Source organism: Cyclopterus lumpus, chromosome 17 (assembly GCF_009769545.1).
Source record: "Cyclopterus lumpus isolate fCycLum1 chromosome 17, fCycLum1.pri, whole genome shotgun sequence".
NCBI classification, from domain to species: Eukaryota; Metazoa; Chordata; class Actinopteri; order Perciformes; family Cyclopteridae; genus Cyclopterus; species Cyclopterus lumpus.
The window spans coordinates 15,233,781-15,254,683 of NC_046982.1; the positions used below are offsets into that span (position 1 = coordinate 15,233,781).

Genomic DNA, 20,903 nt, shown 5'->3' on the forward strand with positions numbered 1-20,903 from the left:
CTTATAAAAACACAAGTGATGTATTCAAGTAGTGATTTTGAGGTTGATTACCATGGCAACAGTAGTTGGCCTTAATCCAATCCCAGAGGAATAATCTTTTGCTCAGAATAGACATTTCATAGAATGAAGTGAAATAAATATGAGATCTCACGGTGTAGAATTATTAAAACCACAATACCTCCTCAGACAAAGTTCAGTTGAATCTTTCCCGGTGTGCTATTTATAGACATGTGTGGTGTTGCCTCAAAATCTCCTACATTTCTTCAGTTTACAGTAAATATCCCCAGAGCCCTTTGAATTGAATTCTAAAAAAACACTGAAAGTCTTCTAAGAGGTAATGTGGGTAATTAAATCCAACCCAGAAAAGGTGCTATCGTCACTTATAAGGGGCAAGTATATGTACTTGCTAATGTTTATATATACACACGCACACATTCAACTCCTCTTTGTGTTTGTTTGCTCTGAAAGAGACAATGATTAAGTATTTGCATTTGCCTGCAATGGCAAATAAGCTGAAGCTCCTCACAGTACTCTGTCAAAACAAACAGCAATAAAAGATTTACAGCAACAGGAATTGATGCATTATTTTGACTTATTTTGAATAATTTGAATAACTCCCTCAAAAGACAAAACATCTCTTTTTCCCTGCCACCGATTAATTAATATATTGTTCCTTTGTGTCTCTTTCCCCATGAACAGAACATCCGCACATCTGGTCTCGTTCTACTGGAAGCCATCTTGTTTGGGTCTTTACTGCTCTACTTCCCAGTAAGTCAGTGTTCTGATCTTAATTGGCACCCACAATTTACTATGTTCCATTACTTTTATTACAAAATAATTCCTGTTCACAATACAATACATTAGTATGTAAATGAGCTGTGTCTCCTACTTCATCAGCTGCAGCTAAATACTGTACTTGTGATCATTGTCTGGACAAAAACTAAAGAGTTGGTGTGCGAGTGGGTCTTTTTGTGCTTGTGCCTTTGCCAGCCTTCCTGTTGCCTGAGTGCATAAACAGGTCCAGGTAGGTGCCAGCGTGCACCGTATAGGTGTGTATTTGCACTTGTGTACACAGCCCACAGTGCACCTGGAGCACCGCGTCAGAAGCCCATCTTTAGCAGGGAAACAGATGGAAGAAACCCGAGCGCCATGTAACAGGGAGATCAGACGTAACCGGGGAATTCGCCCCCTTCAAATACTTGCACAGAATGCCAGCAGTGAGCCACTGCTCCTCAAACACAAGGCCTGCTGGCTGGATGCTAGCCATTTTTATGAAGGAAGACGGCTCTGTTGAGAAGAAAAAGCTTCTGAGCGCTTGGCCGACTCTTGGGATAAAGGTTTTTATCCTCATTCTAAAGTTACTGAAGTCTTACCCTAAGAAATACATGTGCATTAGAATAGAAGGCCTGATCGTTTTGGTGCAGCATATGAAGAGCTGCAGGTATTCTAGGTGCGTTGTTTACTGACCACAGTTGGCGTATAATCCTACTCTGAGCTCAGGCAATATCAGAGTCAAAAATGGTTTATTTGCAATTTGCACATCCAATGAATTTGACCAAAAAAGAGAATATGAAAAACAAATAAAAGTGTGGGGGTAGTAGTTGAATGACGACACAAGCTTTCAACACGATACTGGTTGGCCACAATAACAATGAACGCAACTATATTGCACCACATTCAGTTGCTCTCTTTCTATTTTTCTCGTACTTTTTCTATGGTTCACCGCATTGTTGTATAGCATACATACTAGCATACATATGTGTTTGTGTTTCTAACAAGTTAGTGTTACCGTGGGTGGTTCCCCCTAGCGCAAAGACGCTGTAGACAGGATCTAGTTCACCAAGCTTTCTTGGTCTCTCTAGTGCGCTCTCGGCCCCGCCCCTGAGCGCCCCTGCTGCGTCCGCTGGTCTGCCTGCATGATGGCGGCGTAGGTCCGGTGCTGTGGCAGAATCTGAACCCTCTTCTTCGTCCCTACTGCTGTTTATATTGGGGAGCAAAGCACAATTACCCACAGCTGAGGCCACTCCCCTCTGCAGCTGAGCCTAACCACGCCCCGATGCCACAGTGTTATTGTTATTATATAAATGTAATGTCATGGTGCTGTTAGATCACTGCTAGACTGCCCCATTAATACAGGTTCTTGCAGGAGAGTAAACAGTGAAAATAAATGTATTTTTTTGAAAGGCTAAATGAACACAAATATGGACTGAATGAGTACATGTGTGTGTGTGTTTGAGAGAGAGGGGAAGAAAAGGTGGAAACAGGGGAACAATTCCACACAATATTTCTAAAAGTTATTAATAATTGGAATAATTTGAAAGAATCGAAGCTTTGAACAATTCGATACAGCCATAGTAATTACCGATGTAGCCCCGATTCCAGCAGGAAAGATGCCCGCAATCATTAGCAAAAAGAATTTCTCAGGTTTTAAACAAAATGAAAAAGGAGAGCTGGAGAATGTGAACTAAATGATTTTTAAGATGGCAATTAACAAGTTGGAACTAAAGATAGAAACACTTCAGATCTCCATTCCAAACTTAAAACTCATCAGCCAACAGAAAAGTCTTCCACCGAACCATTCTCAAAGAGCAGTCGGACCAAAACTCCCAATCATTGATCTCAGCATGCTCTTGGGTGAAATAGTTCTTACTGCCTATACTGTGGCCACTTATGGGTGTTGCAACATATACCCATTCCTATACTTGTGTGTCTTTCCTTTCAGCTTTTTTATCTATGTTTCTATTTTTAAAGCAATGTTGTCATTTGGGAAGTTTCAGTATCGGCCAACCCGAGCTGTGATGCTCAAAATGGATTTCATTGTGCATCCATCCATCCACCCTCTCCTCCATTCACCCCAAGGATTACTCAAGTACCAAAAAAGTTCCCAAAAATATCCTGCCACTCTCTTGTGTTCACACTCACTTGGATACAATCAAGAGTCTCTTTGCTCTGCTCTATAACCCTTTCCCCCCCTACTACCTTTTACCTATCCACCCTTCCCCCATGGTTTCCTTTCATTACCAACCTTTGTGTCTGTCTCCTCTCCCGCAGTCTTAACGTGTGTTGCTGCACCGGTTTCTTTGTCGCAGCCACAACCAGCCTCCTCAGCTAAGCTTGGCGCAGCTGCTCCGCTCTGGTGCTCGATGCATTTTTTAACAGTCCATCAAGTTCTAGCACAACTTGTTTTAAAAATACATCTGCTGAATCATTGATGGCGGAGGAATGGGTGGTTGGATGCAAACCAGGAGGGCCACCTTCTTTTCTGGGCGATATAAAAATGTGGCTTTTTATTGTGCAATCCCCTGTGACTAAGTAGTCCACATGGGTAGCACTGCAGAAAGGGTGTGTTTGTGTCTGCCTTTATCTGCGTATGTTTGTGTGTGCCTTTCATGGGCACGATGGAGTGGCTTTAAATCTTCAAATGTTCCTGTGCTGGTGCATTTGTGCTGCGATTTGCATTTCTGCATTGGTACGTGGGTGTTTGAAACAGCGTGGCCTACTTTTACCTCATATTTGTGGAGGTGATTTATTGTTTTTGTCTTTCATGGAGGCTATAACAGAGAGCTGGAAGGTTGGATGTTTGCTCAGGAGGCAAAGAGATGAAGGTGCCAGGCAGGATGCTAATCCTAACCGCAGGTTAGCTTTAAGTGCTCTGTGAATTGTTGCACCCTTAAGGCTTGGCAACATTTGGTCTGTTAATCTGTTCTTTACACATTTATCTTGTTGTGCCTATGTCTGCTCTATTATTTGATTGAGCCCTAACAGTCGCAATAACCTCATTCAAGTGTGGAAAAATGGAACAAAGGTGTTTTGTTCAAATATCAAATCAGTTGTCATTCTCCATACTAAAAAAAGACATCATGCTTAAAGCTGCTCAAATAAATATGTGCATATTAACAAGAGATCAAAAGACATATATATATACTGTGACAAACACAGACAGACAAAGTTAGCGACTAGCTGGTGAACATAGTGGAGCATTTAACAGCTAAAAAGTCTGATAATTCCCTCATTAGTTGGTGGAGACCAAAAGAGTGATACAAAGAGAGTAAATAATGGCCTGATATTCATCAGGTGGTCAGAAAGAGTTCTGCATCTGCTTGAACTGTAAATAAGGCACTGTTTGCAAAGACGTTCACCATATTAGCTTTACAGGGTGATAAGACGAGTGTGTTGTGTATACATAAAGCACCATAAAGTGGTCACGACATCAATTAATGCAGATTTAAAAGAACACCTCAGTATTTTAGTAAATATACTCACTGCTCTCTTTTCGAGACTGAGCTATACCGGTTGATACCAGGCTCAGGTGTACTGTCATTATTTTTTGACAAACAACAGTCTATCAGGCAACCCAGCACCTCTCTGTGGGTTGACGGGTAGTACCTGGGAGATTAATTTGGTATTGCTGGCACAATGGTATTAAAAGATGGCAACCTCTCAAACAAGAGTATTTGGAAGCTGCACAGTCACTGCACCCAATTGCTGCGAGCCAAGAAATAGTTTGGCTCATGTTTTTAGTTTTTTTATACTTCTATTTCTATACAAATCAAAGTATTTAATAAGTGTTGGAAGGCAGAATTTGAAACTTCGGACAGTGGATCTTATCGTTATGCTCTGTTAATCGCTTCCTGGTTTTAGCTCCATACTTAATACCTATATCATGTGATTCTTACCCAACACCTTGGAAATAGGCTTCCACATTTCCTAAAATGTTTATCTTTGCCTTAAGAAAATGTGTAATTTTTCATTAAAGCGCATTATTGGTATTAAAGCTATGTCAAGGCTGTCTTCCACAAAATCATTCTAATTTTTTTATAGAGAATAATTATTAGGTTGCAATTTCTTTATAAATGTATACAGAAAATGAAATTCTTAACATCATATATCACCTAATTTAACAGCACTAAAAATGAACACATACTATTCCTGTTCTTATGATAAAATGGACTTGGGCCTCCACTCTCTCATGACCAGCATACTGATGGACTTCATCACCGCAAGGTTTTGATGATGATTGTGGGTGGAAGGAAAATGCTTCGACTCTGTGTGACATGTTCCTAATCAGGATATAGCATAACTCAATTGAGAGTGGACTGACTAAAGGCTGAAATAGGGATGTTATGACAGTTTAATGACACACTGAGACACATGTTGGTCTAATGGGTGATACTGCTGTCAGTTTTAGATTATACAACTTAGAAAACTTGGCAAAAATGTTAATTCTTCATGTTCCTGTGACATCACTTCCATGCATATTCACTATGCGTCCCCTTGAAAATCTATTTTAATTGTAACTCCCTGAATAGATGTCAGATTTGATATTGTTGTCATTTCATCGCTGGTCTTTGCATTTCCATTTACTTTGCATTTATGTTGAAGGTCACATATAGTAAACAATTACACATGTAGTAAATCACATAAAACCCAAGTTTCTGAAGCTACCTTTAAACTGAAATGAGTTTAAGGAGGTTTGGGTTTGGTTTCCTAAGATAGATGAAGGTTTACCGGATTTCTGTGAAACGTACCTAACCCAACAACTAATCTCAGACACTGAAAACTTAACAGTGGATGTATTCAAGTAGTCTGCTCTATTTTGAATAACTGTTTTCAGAATGAAAAATAATAGCTTACTTTTATTCAAAATATATTTACTCTTCACGTTAAAAAACAAATGAGTCTCTTTTAAAATAACACATAACCTAGTAATATAAAAACAATACATTAGCAGATCAATTAATTACCTTAACAATAATGTGCAAAATTGAATTGGCTGACACAAATTAAATCATCTCAGCTTTCTTTGCTTTTCACTCCCCTTTAACCATTATTTTCCTATCGCTGAACTAAGGTTGGACTCTAAGCATCACTCACACACATAAAAGGCCTAAGCGTTGCTCAGTGTGGCCGGTAGGATCCGTATGCTCAACAGCACAAACACGCGGTTTGGCGTCAGTCCTGGAGAAACAGTTCATGGTCCAAAAGATGAAGCCAGGAGGAAATATATATAAGCATTTCAAGCAATGTTGCTTTTTTTCTAAAATTGGGAGCAATTAGTTATTCACTCCTCATTTTCTCTTTTCTATATTTACAATAGCTGCTTAATAAATCAAAATCCTTTTTAAATTAATCAATGGAATAATCGGCACGGTACTCGATTACTAAAATAACCAATTGCTACAGTGCTAGTACACACATTAGTTTCCCCTTTCTTTGAACATATCTCACAGCCAGACATTGCAGCCTCAGGGTTGGCTGGTTTCTTAGTTGAGTTTGCCACAGATGTTCTCATTCTTTTGTGAGGGAAAGAGGTTATAGGTGCTGTTGTTTGTTTGCTTAATTTATTTGGACAGTTGTTGTCTCTTGAATGCCAAATCATCATAGGAGGGTTGAATCACTGGCTGTACTTCTCTGGAGTGCATTTTTACTGCATTTGCGCAGGAATGAGCTAAATTGACCAGGAAAAGTGCAAAAGTATTGAGACTATACGCAATGTACAGTAATACAGATATGACAGTGAAATGGTTTAGTGTGTCTCTCCAGTTAAGATGACCACGCTCGTTTGAAGGAAATCTAGTTGTGCCAACCTGCAACTCTGACTTTAACATTATGTCTATTTGCTATTAATAGAACAAACAGCTTCATGACAAGAGCTCAGCTTTTTTTGTACCTCATATTCTGTTTAATGTAAGCAGAATTTCAAATCTCTAAGTTTAAATTACTGGCTGATTGGAGCACCGTGATCCAGCCCACGCCTCTCTCTTTTTGGTCATTTTGCAAAAAGAGGAGGAGAAGTTTTCCTCCACACTATTTCTACAGTGTTAGCCACTTGATTATTAAGCTGTTCACTGCTGGCTCAGTTCAAGCACATCTCAGAGCTATGGAATGTGTACATTTTGGGAGCTGGTATAAAAAAAAACTGATTTCTATCCATCCATCCATCCATTTTCAATACCGCTTATCCTCATTAGGGTCGCGGGGGCGCTGGAGCCTATCCCAGCTGACATAGGGCGAAGGCAGGGGACACCCTGTACAGGCCACCAGTCCATCGAGGGCACATGTAGGGACATACAACCATTCACTCCCACATTCACACCTATGGGCAATTTAGAGATCAATTAACCTGCAGCATGTCTTTGGACTGTGGGAGGAAGCCGGAGAGCCCGGAGAGAACCCACGCTGCCACGGGGAGAACATGCAAACTCCACACAGAAGGACCGCTCCGACCGGGAATTGAACCCGCGGCCCTCTTGCTGTGAGGCGACAGTGCTAGCCACTACACCACCGTGCAACTGATTTCTAGTATTATATTAATCATTAATTAAATCGTTATTAATTCATCATTCAATCAATCATTACATGTGGAACACTGCTTTTGGCAGTCTGTAATCATCAAGGTAAAACTTTAGAACCTGTGTATGCTTTGTGTGCATTGATGCGGAGCACATTGAAACAGCAAGAGTGACTCAGGAAGGAGTCGTTCTTTAACATTCTGGAGGATGTGTATCCGCAGGTGAGTAAATACAGTTTTCTCTGCTTCAGTGGAAATGAGAATAGAGTCACTGCACTGGATCTATAGCTTCACTCGGGTCACTGGAGATTTGACATGGGGGCATCCCTGTGAGGTACACACTAATGAAATAAAACGCAGCTGCAATAGAAGCGCAAATGGAAGACCTGATCTTTACAGCTTGAGATGAGACTTGTCTCGTCAGCCTGACACAGCCTCATCTTTGACAGTATAGGTGTGACACCAAGCTCACACCAAGCTGGAAATGGAAGGCTGGATTTTATGAGCCACCGGCAAATCACACAGAGACCAAAAATGGCCGTACATGTGCACACTCAGAAGCATGCAAGAGTCTACGCACTGTTAATACAAATTAACCTGCAAAGACTCAACGCAGTCTCTTTTTAAATACCACCAGTGAGATAGGAAGTAACTGTTCAAACTCTCTCTAATTTGTTATGGAAGCTGACAGTATGATCAACGTATAGTTAAGATATGCCAATGTGAGCTCTGGAAGCGTATACGATATCTGCGAGGCCAAATCTGCCTCCAGCTCTGGTTTTCACTTGCTGAAGACCCGTTTCAAATTCTGATTCCTTCTGTGTGAACACGACAGGAGTGTGACAGTGTGTGACACAGAGTGTGTGTGTGTGTGTGTGTGTGTGTGTGTGTATGTGTGTGTGGGGGGGGGGTAATCATATATATAAATTCAGTGTGAACATTAACTGTTGTACCACTCTGCAGGTGATGATCATGTACTTCCATCCCAGTGTGTTTCGCTGTATACTCCTGAGGTGGGTTCGCCTCCTGGGTTTCGCTGTCATGTACGGCACTGTCATCCTCAAGCTGTACAGGTACTGTACACTACAATTATTGGAATCGAAAGAGTGAGCATATGAGATAAGACATTTTCTGTATGTTTCTGTATCATAAAAACCATGTCCCCCCCTCTTCCCTTCTTTCATCTCCTCTCTTCCTATTTCCTTCCTCCTCTCCTCATCTCTTTTTGTCTCTGCTCCTCCTCCTCCTCCTCCTATCGTCTCATCTCCTTTTCTTCTTATCTCCTCTCCTCTCTTTCCTCTCTGTATCCTTGACTCCTCATCTTTATTCTTCTCACTTCCTACTTTTCACTCTCCTCATGTCATTCTACCACCACTATTTTTCTCTAATCAACTCATATCCCCCCTCCTCCTCCTTTCTTCCTAACACCTTTCCCCTCCTCTCCTGCCCTCTCCTCTCCAAGTCTCCTCTCTCCTGTCCTCCCATATATCCTCTCTCCTCTCCAGATATTAACTTGCCCTATGAGTCAGCCGTAGTGTTTCTATAATTCAGCTCCCTCTCAGTCTGCACTCACATACATGCATGTCAATAAGTACATTTGAATTACCATAAGTAAAGTATTTCTGCATCTGCCTGCTGAAGTATCTATGGAGACACATACTCTCTCTCTGCTCTCCAGCTCTTAGCAAGTGTTACTGAGATGGTAGAAGGGGGTCAAAGGCCGCCCAGAGTGTTCCCTTGGCAAAATTACCATTTAGATTTTTTTCCGAGCTTGCTGGGTGTTAAGTGTGCCCCGAGGCCAAGCTCTTATAGCCCGGTCTCACTGAATATATATCAGAGATAAGATAGATTTGTCACAGTCTGGTCGGGAGAGAGCAGATGAGCACAGCGTAGAGAAGATAGTAAACAGAGAAGGGACTGTTTGTCTAGATGGGGATATTTATATAACTTCATCTTTGTCCCCTATAGCCCTCCTTACCCAGCATCAAATCCCTTTAAAACCATTCTGGCTGATGTGTTGCATTTTTAATTCCCTTTACAGAGGCAGCATTGTCTTGTATGAAGGCAGTGAAGATACTGTGCAGCTTACAAATACACTGCCTCTGCAGTCTAATATGTTAGCTCCAATCGCATTAGTTGAAAAAGTTAAAAAAAAAACTTAAAAAAAACTGACACCCATAAGAAAATGTGTTAAATTGGAATTGAAAAAGAATATATGAAGAAATCTGTAACCTCATTCTACTCTCAGACGTATTCCTTTGTTTATTTATCCTCTCAGCGCAAGAGCTATTACAACATGATTTGAACAAACTTGAATGAAGTTAGATAACAGCGGCCTTTTCTCCCCGGTCCTTTTTAATTCAAGTGGGCATGTTAGCAAGAGCAACAGCCGGGTGTGTGAGTTGTCAATCGCATGAAGAGAGTCTCTGACTCACCTCCACTACTCATCATGATTTCAGCCAGCAGTCTCCAAGTATTCAGGCTAATGTTGTCCTCTTCCTCCTCTCTCTCAGGGTGTTAAAGGTGTTTCTGTCCCGCACGGCCCAGCGGACGCCTTACATGACCAGCTGGCGGGTCCTGCGGCTGCTGGTGGTGATCCTGCTGGTGGTGCTGTGGTTCCTGGTGGCCTGGACCTCCTCTGTGTGCCAGAGCCCCGAGCCGAGTCGGGCCATGATCGCTGCCGGCCTCACCCCAGAGGGGCTGCAGTTCAGCATGTGTCTGCTGGATCGATGGGACTACATGATGGCTGTCGGTAAGTGTGTGTGTTTTATGTGTCTCTGTACTTGCTTGTACCCAATGTGTAGTGATGTCTTTGCAGGACAAGAAACGAGTGAGGAAATCTTGCTCCTACTTACCACTAAACTGTAAGGAGCTTTTGGGCTTACGGCGTGGGGGGGGGGGTAGGCTGTTTGGGTTTAGACAAGTTTAGTTTAGAAACTTTTAGAAAAGGCTGCAAGCGGGGTCAGGGGGAAAGAAATGTGTGTTACCTAAAGGGACTCTGAGCATTTTGATTGCAAATGCTAGAACTCTGAGAAATCTTTTGAATGAAGAGTGCCTTACAAATAGAATGCATTATTATTACTATTAGAAATCGATTGATTTCGCAAAAGGGTTCATCTAAACTTTAGTTTGATTCTGCATTATATACTGTGTAGATGCACATTAACATAAACATAAATAAAATGCCTTACCGCCTTCGGGTATCTAAAGGTAAAAAAGGCAAAAAAAATAGTGTAGCTGCACCATATATGACCCATTTATTTAGAATAGTTCAGTCCTCTCCTATGCTTTATAGAAACTGACGGTACCGATAGCAAATGGATTGCATAAAATAGAGGGGACTGTTTGAAGTCGTTAAACTGCATCTTGCGATTTCCAGCGAGTCTCAGGCACAATGCATCCATTGTTGTTCAAGTGACAAGACATGTCAGACGGAAATAACCAGGTATGGGTTGGGGAATTGTATAAATGTGATAAACGTCTCTGCTTTAGCAGATTTGTTGTCGGAGATAAATAGAGCCACTTGTTTAAGTGAGACTTGCCTGAAGACATGATTATACTGTAATGGGCCTGTTTACTCAGCACCCCGCCCTCAAAGCAGCATTTTGGAAAACCTCTGCTCTGGATTTGAGGTTAAATAGATGCAGTTGTGAATTTTTATGATAGTACCTATTGTTTGATTCACCTTTCCCTGAAGGGTTTGCTCTGAAACAGTTGCTGTATATTAAATTAACAATGGGATGCTCTGGTATAAAAGATGGAGTGCACTGCCTTTTATTGTCTTGTGCTGCCATTAAAGCAGAACACCTCCAGAGGGCAGGAGGTGCAACAAAGCCCCTCATTCATTTTGTACAGCCCTTCACCACAAGCATGTCTCTCAGGACTTTCCGGAGGACAATCCTATCTAGTTTTATAGAAAATGATCTATCACAGAATTAAATGGTATAATGTATTTCAGGATATTAGATATAGATATATGAAAGCAAATCCAGTCTAAATCTAGTCACCACAATATGTAGGCTTTATCGAAACTGAAGTCAATGTGCATTTGTTATATTTTAGCTGCTACTTCCCCTGGACTCATACTTGGTCCCGCTCTCTTATATATTTCATCCCAGACTTTCATATTGTGCTCACGGCACTTCGATTTTCCCTTTCCTATTCTTTCCCATTCATCCATAAATCATGATTTACATACCTCACCATACCGCATATAAAATGTACAAAGTGAATCTTATGTCTGACTTAGGAAAACAACACAGGCGTATTAACATTTGCTTTCACTTAACCTTTAAATAAATTGCAACACCCTCCCCCACAAAATCTCAATTTATCACCAATTTCAAGAAACACCAACAGTCGTGGAAATAGCAATTGCCAAAATTATAGAAAACAAAACTAATGTTGTGTTTACTGCGCTCGCTACTTTTGAACCAAGAGCATTTAAATGAACATGTTATCACCTTCGCCGATGAATAAATGAGTGGGGCACGTGCAATAATGTTCAAATTCATACTGACTATAAAGATCTTCGTCTATTGTCCTTTTTCATGGTTCTACCAGTCACTACTAGTTAAATGTGAATTGGAAAATGAAGCCACAATACAGATAAACAATGTATCTTCTCTGCATATGGCAACACACACAGTTATGGTCCATGGCACACACAAAACGCATTATGGGACGTAACTATTTCAATGCAACTGTTCAATTTCACAAAGAAAAGACTGAAATAAATTAGACTCCCTCCCTACTCTCCCAAAACAATAAGACAATAAGAAAAAAAACTCCCTCTTTTCTGGCCCCGAATAATCATTTTCATACGGTGCCTAAAATGACCAGAATCTACAACACTGTCAAGCTAACAAGCAATGAGAGCGATTGCATCGGTCAGAAGTGTCTTTCCCTCGTGTATCTGGTGCGTACCGAGAGGGCCTTTTGCATAAGAGTGTCCTAATGACAGACTCTTGAAGCAGGAGGCAGTGATGGGCACCTCGATGAAGCCCGTCTGACAGCAGGGGAGACTAATCCTGTTTGGAAAGAGGCAAAAGATGGATCCCTGAGAGAAGCTTGGTCTGCCTCTGAAAACTGATAGACAGGCCGACACACACACACACAGAGAGAGAGAGATGGAAGTGGCAGGGAATAAGTAAGTATGACACTTGGAGGGATGTGGGAAACGATGCAGAGAGAGAGAGAGTTTTCCACCCGCTGGGGGAGGGGGTGGGGGAGAGGGAGAATTTGAGAGGAAGAGAAGAAGAAGAGGGAGCTGGCGAAGGGACACTCGGGAGAGACGACTGAGTAACGCAGCATCTTCAGGGGAAGTGACTGCGTGTTCCTGCCGTGATAGCTTCCCACAAACGCAACACTTTAAATGAAACACGTCGCGCACAACAATCCCTCCGTTTGGGTCAGTGTGTATTTGTGTGTGTGTTCAAGACAAGATATGAAATGAGAGATCCCCGCTGTGCGCTGTGACAGCCAGTGAGAACACACTGCTGTGCTGAGGCTACACTGGAGGACAGGAAGCACCCTGCAAAGCTGCTTTGGAGGATTTTAACAATGCACTAACAATTCAGTGATGCTTATGAAAAAATATCTAATTCCTTGTGGTTTCATTTGTTTTTGCTGAAATGCTGACAAGTGAACACATGTTTGTCTGGAAATGAATAAATCATCCTATTTTGTCTCAAAGTGCATTACGAAATGGAGCTTAAGCGAAACAATATTGATAATGCCAACAATAAGCAATTCATTTGAATCTGAAATTAATCTGCATTAGTGGGAATTGTTATCCCTTTCTTCTTGCATGCCGCTCTCCGTGCATCATGATTCAGAGGCTAAGTACCCAGTAATTAGTGCTGATTTATAGACTCGGCCTGTTCATGAATATTAATGTGATGTAATCACCGTAAGGACTTTAAGGACTCATAAGCCAACACATTATTGGCACAGGTTTTGGTTCTCCTTTTATGTAAGCAAACAAAACAACATGCTCATGTCCCTTACATCAGAGGAAAAGTATTTTTGTTATTTGTAAATGGGGTTTTTTTTAACGCAAGAATTTCATATCTTTAGAATTGCAGCCACCCTAAATCTGTGCACATATAATGTCCAGTATATTTAGAATTATGTTCATAATGCTGAAGACAGCTAGTTTTCTAAATACATCTTTACTGTAAAATTGCAGGCTGTGTGAACTTTATGAGATCTGACAATAGAAGGAAGGTGTCAACACGTTGTCAAGAAACACTGCAAATAAACACGGAGGACTCTTGCTAAATTAATAACTGCTAAGTTTGGTGTTGCATAGACCTTCAACGCAGGCTCGAGGATCAACTTTTGTCAACATCTTTGTTTTATATAGTGTGTGACCAATAACAGTATTGCTGTGTACCATTGCAGTGATTCTGCATCCTATACCTTTCAGAGCAACAGTGCTGCTGTTATTTAACATGCAAATAAAAACAGAGACTAAATCAATGCTCAAAGGATTAGTTTAGCATTTTGAGAGATACATTTTTGGACAGTTCTCTCTTGAGAGTGAGATGATAAGGAGCTGGAGCTTGGAGATGATTAACACTAAAATCGTGGGGAAACGACTAGCCTGGCTGTGTCCAAATGTAAAAACAAAATCTGACTATTAAACATGTGACTTATGTGTTTAATCAATACACAAACAGAAAAGTTAGTAATTCATATTTAAAAAGTTATATTTAAGGGGGAGTTTAAGAGTATACTGACATCTGTGCTAACCAGTCCTTTTTTTGTTAGCAGATACAACATTTTAATTTTTAGAGAGACTCTTTAGAGACTCTGGTGGGCATGTTCTGTAACTTTGCAGAGAGGTTTCCGTCCTTATGCGACGCTAAGCTAATCGCCTTCCAGCTCCAGCTTTTGTATTAACTCAGAGACATGCAAGTGTTATTGTTCTCATCTCACCCTCAGAGAGAAAGAAAATCTGTGTATTTCCCTAAAAGTTGAACTATAACTGTAACGTTTTTAGAGACGGAAGTTTCCAATCTAAAAGGAGGCATTTTATACTTAAAAATACTTTTGGGATTATATTGTCCCAGCTTGCGGGGGATACAAATATTGAATTAACGACAATAAATGAAACAACGAAAATGATGCAATTAAAGACAATAGAAAGCCAGTCCTCTGACCCTCCTTGTGACCTTTTGTTTGTTTCGTTGATGTCCCAGCGGAGTTCCTGTTCCTGCTGTGGGGGGTGTACCTCTGCTACGCAGTCCGCACTGTACCCTCAGCTTTCCATGAGCCACGTTACATGGCCGTGGCCATCTACAATGAGCTCCTCATATCAGCCGTCTTCCACATCATCAGGTAGGTGAGGGAAGAAACGGGTGGAACAGGCACGAGCGGGCGCAGTACGTACGCTTGGCCAGAAGTGAATGGCAATAATAATGTCTTCTCAGAAAATTAAAAAAGGGAAGAACAATTCTCTTGCTTTTCTTGATGAACATCTTTGTGACAGTAATGAGGAAATAGAGTGAACAATGACACGGGGCTTAGACAACTTTACCCCTTTATGCAACCGCTGTTTAATCATAATCATAGAGATATTTGCATGTTCGAGCAGCGCATTACAAGTGCTGAACATGTCTGATGAAAAGCAGAGAGTTCACCCACTCCCTTCCTCAGGGAAATGAGCGGCGTCAGCAGAGCAAGTTGAAAGGAGGTGAATAAAAAATGTCTTCATGCAGAGACAGCATTTAGATCCACTGTGCCAGAGCCTAAATAAACCCTCTATGCCCCTTAATGGATTGTTTGTCTTTCTGTAGGTGGCAGGTAACAAAATATACTAGTACCGTATATATACTGTAGGCCTATATATATACTGTATATTTTAGTATATTTTGTATATACTTGGCTCCTGTAGGTACATACGACCCCTTCTCACTCAGAAGACAGGTTCTGGTCCAGGCTCTGATCATCTCGCGTTTAGACTACTGTAACTCCCTCCTGGCAGGTCTACCTGCTAATGCCATTCGACCTCTACAGCTCATCCAGAATGCAGCTGCTCGACTGGTCTTCAACCTCCCGAAATGTACCCACACTACTCCGCTCCTCCGCGACCTTCACTGTTTACCGGTGGCCGCCCGCATCCGCTTCAAAACATTGGTACTTGCGTACCGTGCTGCGAACAGATCGGGTCCGGTCCCGTTCATTTCGCTCGGCTTCTGCCAATCGGCTCGTAGCTCCGTCACTACGAACTAAACACTCAACAAAATCACGCCTGTTTGCTGTGCTGGCTCCTCATTGGTGGAACGAGCTCCCCATTGACATCAGGACAGCAGAAAGTCTCTACATCTTCTGTCGCAAACTAAAAACACATCTTTTTCGACTATACCTTGAATAGGGAAGGTAGAGCCGTAGTAGCACTTTAGCATCACTTAAATGTCTCTTACTGATTGAACTTTGTAGTTTAACTTTATTGAAGAAATTGTACTTTCTCGATTCTTGTTGTTCTGAGTTTGGACTCATGGTTTAATGCACTTATTGTAAGTCGCTTTGGATAAAAGCTAAATGACATGTAATGTAATGTAACATTCATTTTAAATGTCTTTTCATTTCAGTAATAGTCATATATTCACATGGGTTGGAATAACCAGTATCATAGTTCTATCTAAAATGGCACTAATCAACATTTTATATTATTCAATATTAACAATGGAATACATGCTGTAACCATGTATAGGCTAAGTTATCACCCACAGTTATATGGAGCCTTTTAATATCTTTAATTATTTGTTTGAATTTAATTACATTTTTGACTCAATCTCAATCTTCACCAAAAGTTCTGATAAACCCGTACACGACCTGCCAAGCACCAAATGGAGCATTAGATATTTAGGTCAGTAGTGATGAAGACCAAAACAGAGGTGAAAGAAGAGAGAATATTGAACTCACACAAACACAACTCAAAATGAATGCTAATGTAGCTCCATGTCTGATAGAAGTGTAATAAGGCAACTGTTGTCTAACACATTATGCATTACAACATTGATAAATGTTCATGTTTTGTTCTCAGCTTGCTTAGCCCTCATCTGGCAAAAATGTAGCATCTGTTAATGCTAATGTTTTCATTTAGTTCCCTCATTTTGCACACAAAACAATGCAGAAACAGATTAGGCTACAACGCTTTACAAGCCTAGTTCGTCTCAAGCCGAAGCTAAATGCCTCAACATGATGTGCTGTGGATGCACATGTCATCACGCATTGGAAGACAAACTGGAGGCTGCTTTGATGAATGCTATATTCCTACCTTCAGGCAGCCTTTTCATGTTTATGTTGCATGAAAATCAGCATGTGGATGGTTTGTGAAAACCTGTATTATTTCCCCACCCGTAAATTATGGATTGCATATATATAGGAAGTGGACATAGTCATCGGGACATCACCCACTGGTTTGTGGAGTGCCGTTTTTGAAGTCTCCAGTTTGGCATTTTGGCCGTTGCCATCTTGGCTTTTGGCAGAGGTGCCACTAGAGGGTGAAGTTTAGTAAAGCTGAACGCTGAATAAGACATTTTTTTACGACCACACATGTTACAATTTACACACTATTAAAGGGTTGGAGCTCACAGACATCATGGGCAACTCCCAGACTGTCAACGCCATGTTAGCAACATCATGCTGGAGTGAAGACTTGAAACTAGCAATTGAGCCCATGAACTCATGTTTACAATGTTTACTGAGGTAATAAATATAGTTAGAAGTAGGGTAGTTTTCTCATAGACTTCTATACAATCTGATTTACTTTTACAACCAGAGCAGTCGTCCCTTATAGCTTAGAGAGAATGTAAGTTTAAGAAATTTCTGCATTGGCTTCACTTTTCAGAGCTGCCTGTTGCCCCCTGATTCTGACTCACCTACAAAGATGCATTCCTGTGTGCCTCCGAGGAGCTTATTTACAGACAAGCAGTTTTTATGTGCCTATCTCTGAATATCCGTTTTTAATATCTGAGTTGAAAAAAAAGGACTGTTGAAAGAATGGTGGAAGTAGTAGTCCCTACATATTTTCAAAAGACTCGAAAAGCAAAGAAAACGTTGTCAATCCTGTTGCAGTCGGAATAAATGTGTTTTTTACATTACGTCTGCAGGAGCCGGGGGCAAAAAGATTCCATTTGTCACACTTTCTCCGATAAAACTGTTGGTGATTGAATATTCTTTCATTTATGCAGCGCCCTATTGTGCTCAGTGGGAAAAAAAGGAAAAGATCACGTCCTTTTAATCTGTTGAGAAACTGAAAATTCCAATGGCTACACCTTCGTCAGTGGTGTGAAAATGTTATAAATCAAACTGTTCTCGCTTGCTGGGGAATAGAAAGTTTTTTTTTTGCTGCGTCCCAGAGATAAGGCTGGACTTGAGCAGAATGTATGTGCGTGTGTGTGTGTGTGTGAGTGTGTGTGTGTGTGCTTTTGGATATCTAATTTGAATTATAAATGTGATTTCTGGCGTGATGACAAACCACCTCTGAACCACCTTGGTGGATCTCTGACAAACTTCGTGGAAACTATTGTCTCATGCATGCGTGCACAAATACACGCACATACAGAATCACAGAGGTATCTTTTCACAGACTTTGGGCAAAGTACAATTAACTCAGCTTGATACTGCCTCATAATTGCATTGATGTATCTGTCATGGTGTCTGGAGTTGATTAGTTGTTGAAAATTGGTGCCAAAATGCAGCCCATTGTTAGAGCCTATTTAGGCTTTTGTGTTGTTTTTATATTCTTGATTAATAACTGGAAGGATAAAGGCTGGTACTTGTGGATACAACACAAACTATGATGAAAAACTGCCACAATAATGTACATTATGTTATGTTTGAAAAGAAGCAACCACAAGCTACCAACGTTGCTGCTGTTGACATGGATCTGCACATCAGTACTGACAGAAATACTGTTTGGTGTTTTGCTGATGGTAGCAGAAAACAAATGTATATGTTCAGCTCTATAAACATTGTTTTATGTGTTGCACTTTTTAAAACAAATTTCTTTTGAATACAGTATGAAAATAAAGATAACAGCAAAAGATTCAAATTAAACAGCAAACGGATGATTAATAACGATTGGAAGATGTCATCGATTTAATGAAAAAGTGTTTTCATAGGGGACTTGTACTTCATCCTCTGCCTACAAGAGGATTTCAATCAGACTGACAGGCGGTAAACAAACTACAAATATAAGCAGCCATGCCAAGCTTTAAAAAAGCAGCAGTGAAATCAATTTGAAAGCAATCAGTCAGCCAGTGAAGGGCAGCAAGGATGTACAAAATCACATCAGTCTAGATTCTACATAAAATCTGTGTTTGGGTGTTGACCATCATCTTGGATAATTTTTGAGGAGATGCTCAAAGGGTATGTTAGAGTACTATCCGTACAATATTTTCTCTGTGCAGGGTCCAGGAGTCCAGATCATGCATGCCATTACGCGGCCAGAGGCCAGATGATTGTAGCCTAAGCAGAAGACAAGAGCCAAATAAGAGAAATCTTTGCAGATTTTGAGAACGTATGAAACATTTGACGTGCTACCTACCCAGATAGTATAATTGCATATGTTGAGACCAGCTGTGCATTACTGTCAATCTATGGGGAAATGTTACAGCCTCTGTTACATATGAAGCTGAAAACACCAGAACAATCAGACAGAAGAACAGTTTCTTGCTGCAGTCACTCTGATGAAAAATCTAAAAGAATCATGCATTGTTAATAACCCTCAAACACCAAGATATTTACTGCTGCCATTATAGATCATAATCTTACAGATGTTAAAGATCTTGTTTTTTACTATGTACTGTATGTCTATATTAATCCTACAAACAGTACATCATACAGTACATAGACTCTTTTATATGTACATACTTTACATAATCATCCAGTTCATGTTTACCCATTCAGACCCGTTATATCTTTTCTCTGAAAAGATATAACATTATCTAGTAGAAGTGTTTAAAAAGTGAGGGAAGAATAATAAGTATAAACAATATGGTATCTATTTTAGGTATCATTCATAATGGTTAATCTTTCACTCCTAAAATGTCTGTATACACACTGCCTTATTTCCATTGTTAACTTTTTCTTTATTTGAAACAAATGTGTTATGGTTGCTATTCATCGCTTGTTGGTTGGCTTAATAATTCCAGGTTAAAAACTCTTTCCAAAAGGATTTCATGAAACGGCAATGAAGGGAATGAAGTTGAACTCACTTCAAAGAACAAAGGAGTTCAAACAGCGGGGATCGCTGTAGAGCTCCATACCGTATATACTCCTGCTTTTAAAATTCCATCCATCCATCCATTATCACCCGCTTATCCGGGGTCGGGTCGCGGTGGCAGCAGGTTCAGCAGGCCGACCCAGGCCTCCCTCTCACCCGCAACACTTTGCAGCTCATTCTGGGGGATCCCGAGGCGTTCCAAGGCCAGCCGGGAGATATAATCCCTCCAGCGTGTCCTCGGTCTTCCCCGGGGCCTCCTACCAGTTGGACGTGCCCGGAAAACCTCTAATTGGAGGCGTCCAGGAGGCATCCTGACTAGATGCCCGAACCACCTCAGCTGACTCCTTTCGACACGAAGGAGCAGCGACTCGACTCCAAGCTCTTGAAAAGCTTTTAAAATTGTTTTGCTTTTATGTCAGTACAGTTTTTGAAGTGGCGCTTGCCTCTGGGTTGGATCAGCCTACATTTTTGTTCTCAGGAATCACAGAAGGCTGCTTTTAATGTCTGTGCTTGTATGTGTCTGAAGATATCTCAGCGAGTACTCGATTCAACTGGTTTTGATGAAGTGCCGCTGAATGAACAGAATTCCTCCTGTCGACGTCTTTCTGCAGGTTCACTCTGGTGCCGGGGCTTCACCCCGACTGGATGCTCCTGTTGTTCTTTGCTCACACCCATCTGACTGTCACCGTGACTCTGGGCCTGCTTCTCGTTCCAAAGGTAACACCTCATGAACCATGTCGGTATTAGTTCACTGGGCTGTGGGTCAGAGGTCACAGTCCAGGCAGCAAATAATTGAGGATACTTTTCTCAAGTACTTACTATCCATTTTATGTGTACTTCTACAAATTAAATCTCAAAGTGATACATTGAACTTTTTATTCTTTTTACACATTTATCTGGCATATAAAGTTATTAGTTACTTTATATAATGAGATGTGACGTACAAAAGCACATGATAAGCCTATAAAACACATAAAGCTGAGATTTAACCAGTTCTTCTCAACCATTTGATTTGGGATTTCTTACAACAACTCCAGTTTATGGTTTCCTTGTCATGTTTCAGATGTTTATGAGTTGCCTGTAGTTTTGCAACTGAGAACAAATATGATGAGTTAGAAATTATTCAAACAACCCCTCAGAGGGGCCAGCTACAGTATGTTTGAAACCACTGGACACAACTACAAACTGTTTCTGAACTATAGCTCCACCTCAACCAGCTGCAACAGTAAAATACTACTTACAGCCTAATTGAGTATAATGCATTAGTCACTGCAGAATGAGTACTTTACCTTTTAAATGCTGTAAATATATTTTGCTGATAATACTTTTGTACTAATTCCCTAATTTGGAATGCAGAGCTTTTCATAACATGTC

The 20,903-nt window shown here is 40.8% G+C and overlaps 1 protein-coding gene across 1 annotated transcript in view; it reads left to right on the forward strand.

Moving 5' to 3' along the window:
- Window positions 1-20,903, forward strand: part of LOC117746821 (probable G-protein coupled receptor 158) — a 52,549-nt gene that overhangs the window by 26,864 nt on the left and 4,782 nt on the right. Inside the window, exons 5-9 of the mRNA XM_034556132.1 lie at window positions 700-768; window positions 8,255-8,364; window positions 9,805-10,043; window positions 14,497-14,635; window positions 20,141-20,246. Coding sequence (XP_034412023.1) covers window positions 700-768; window positions 8,255-8,364; window positions 9,805-10,043; window positions 14,497-14,635; window positions 20,141-20,246 — 663 coding nt within the window. The remainder of the gene's footprint in view (window positions 1-699; window positions 769-8,254; window positions 8,365-9,804; window positions 10,044-14,496; window positions 14,636-20,140; window positions 20,247-20,903) is intronic.